The sequence below is a fragment of the Condylura cristata genome, unplaced genomic scaffold (genome assembly GCF_000260355.1).
Source record: "Condylura cristata isolate star-nosed mole 26May11 unplaced genomic scaffold, ConCri1.0 scaffold00022, whole genome shotgun sequence".
NCBI lineage: Eukaryota > Metazoa > Chordata > Mammalia > Eulipotyphla > Talpidae > Condylura > Condylura cristata.
Genome location: NW_004567123.1, coordinates 37,259,416 through 37,260,756, shown reverse-complemented (window position 1 = coordinate 37,260,756; position 1,341 = coordinate 37,259,416). Strand labels below are relative to the sequence as shown.

At 72.0% G+C, this 1,341-nt stretch overlaps 1 protein-coding gene across 1 annotated transcript in view; it reads left to right on the top strand.

Annotated features, from left to right (window-relative positions):
• The window catches only part of ZBTB46 (zinc finger and BTB domain containing 46), a 12,419-nt gene extending 11,228 nt beyond the window's left edge, over positions 1–1,191 (top strand). The window contains exon 5 of the mRNA XM_012728172.1: positions 4–1,191. Coding sequence (XP_012583626.1) covers positions 4–235 — 232 coding nt within the window. The 3' untranslated portion in view covers positions 236–1,191. The remainder of the gene's footprint in view (positions 1–3) is intronic.
• Positions 1,192–1,341: the final 150 nt, after the last annotated feature.

The window sequence follows — 1,341 nt, the reverse complement described above, 5'->3', positions numbered from 1 at the left end:
CAGCGGGGGCGCCGAGGGCTCCCCTGAGCTCTTCGCGGGCGACGGGCCCTACCTGGAGGACCCTGATGACCCACGCGGGGAGGGTGAGGAGGAGCTGGGTGAGGAGGAGGAGGAGGACGTGGCCAAGTGGAAGGAGGACATGGGGCTGACCCACGAAGACGCGCTGACCGACGACAAGGACGAGGGGGACAGCCCCGCTGAGGCGCCGGACAAGGACTTCACTTGGGTCTCTTAGGGCCGAGCCCTGAGCCCACCCCGGGCCTGCCGGCCAGCCGCCTCTGACCCTCCCTGTGCCCCCTCCACTGACACTGGCCAGAGGGCCCAGGGCAGGTGCTGCCTCGGGCCTGGGGCCCGGCCCGGCCTCGGGGGTGCAGCGGTCAGCACTGGCTCTACCCTGCCCGGCTGCGGGCGGTGCCCAGGGCAGGGCGGCCTGTGGCCTGACTGGACACTGGGGGCATGGTGGGTCCTGAGGCCTCACCCAGGTGCCGAGCGTGCCCCCGCCGCCTGTGGCCACCTGCCCGCGCCGGCGGTCAGCGGAGCCCGGTGCCTCCCCAAAGGCCCACGCCTGGTGCTGCACGTCCACCACAGAGGCCCTGCGGGGCCCAGGTGCTACCTGCCCGGCCGGCGGCTGCCCAGCCCAGGCCACCTCAGGCCGGTGCCCTAGCGGGTGCCCCACACCCAGTCGCCTCAAGCTGCTAACACTGGGCCCGGTGACCTGCTGACCCCACGCCCGGGGCCTCAGTGGCCGCTGGCCTTCCGCCACACACGTACCTGGCCGCGCCTTGCCGTGGCTGACCCTGCCTGCTGCGCCGAGTGCCCGGGCGACACTGCTCGTCCCTGGGCAGTGGCCTCCTGGCCCTTCTGGGCCGGGGCAGGGATGTCCACAGCCGGCCACAGGTGCAGGCCGCTGCCCGCCCCCAGCCCACCCCTCGCAGCCGGGACCTGGCGGGAGGTGCGTCCATTGGCGTCCACTCTTAAAGAGGCGGCAGCAGCCTGAGGAGCCCCTGGGGCAGGGCCTGGGCCCGCGGGGCGCTCTCGGGGGCGCTGGGGGGACACCCCCATCCCTTCTCCATGCGGCTGCCCCGCCCCCTCAGGACGTCCTGCTCTCTCCCAGCCTGCAGGCCCGCTGGCCCAGGCTCACTCCGGGCGCGGGGGCTGGGCTGGGCGGGGGCTGCTCACCGGGCCGTTTTTTTTTAATCAATGGTAATAAATATTTTTTTATGAAGAGGAAACGCGTAAATGACCTTGCACATTTTGTGCTGTTCTCGGTCTGTGCCTGAGTCTGACCCGAGCGGCAGCACCGGCCACTGGGTCCCCCGCACCCGCTGCCCCCCGCACCCC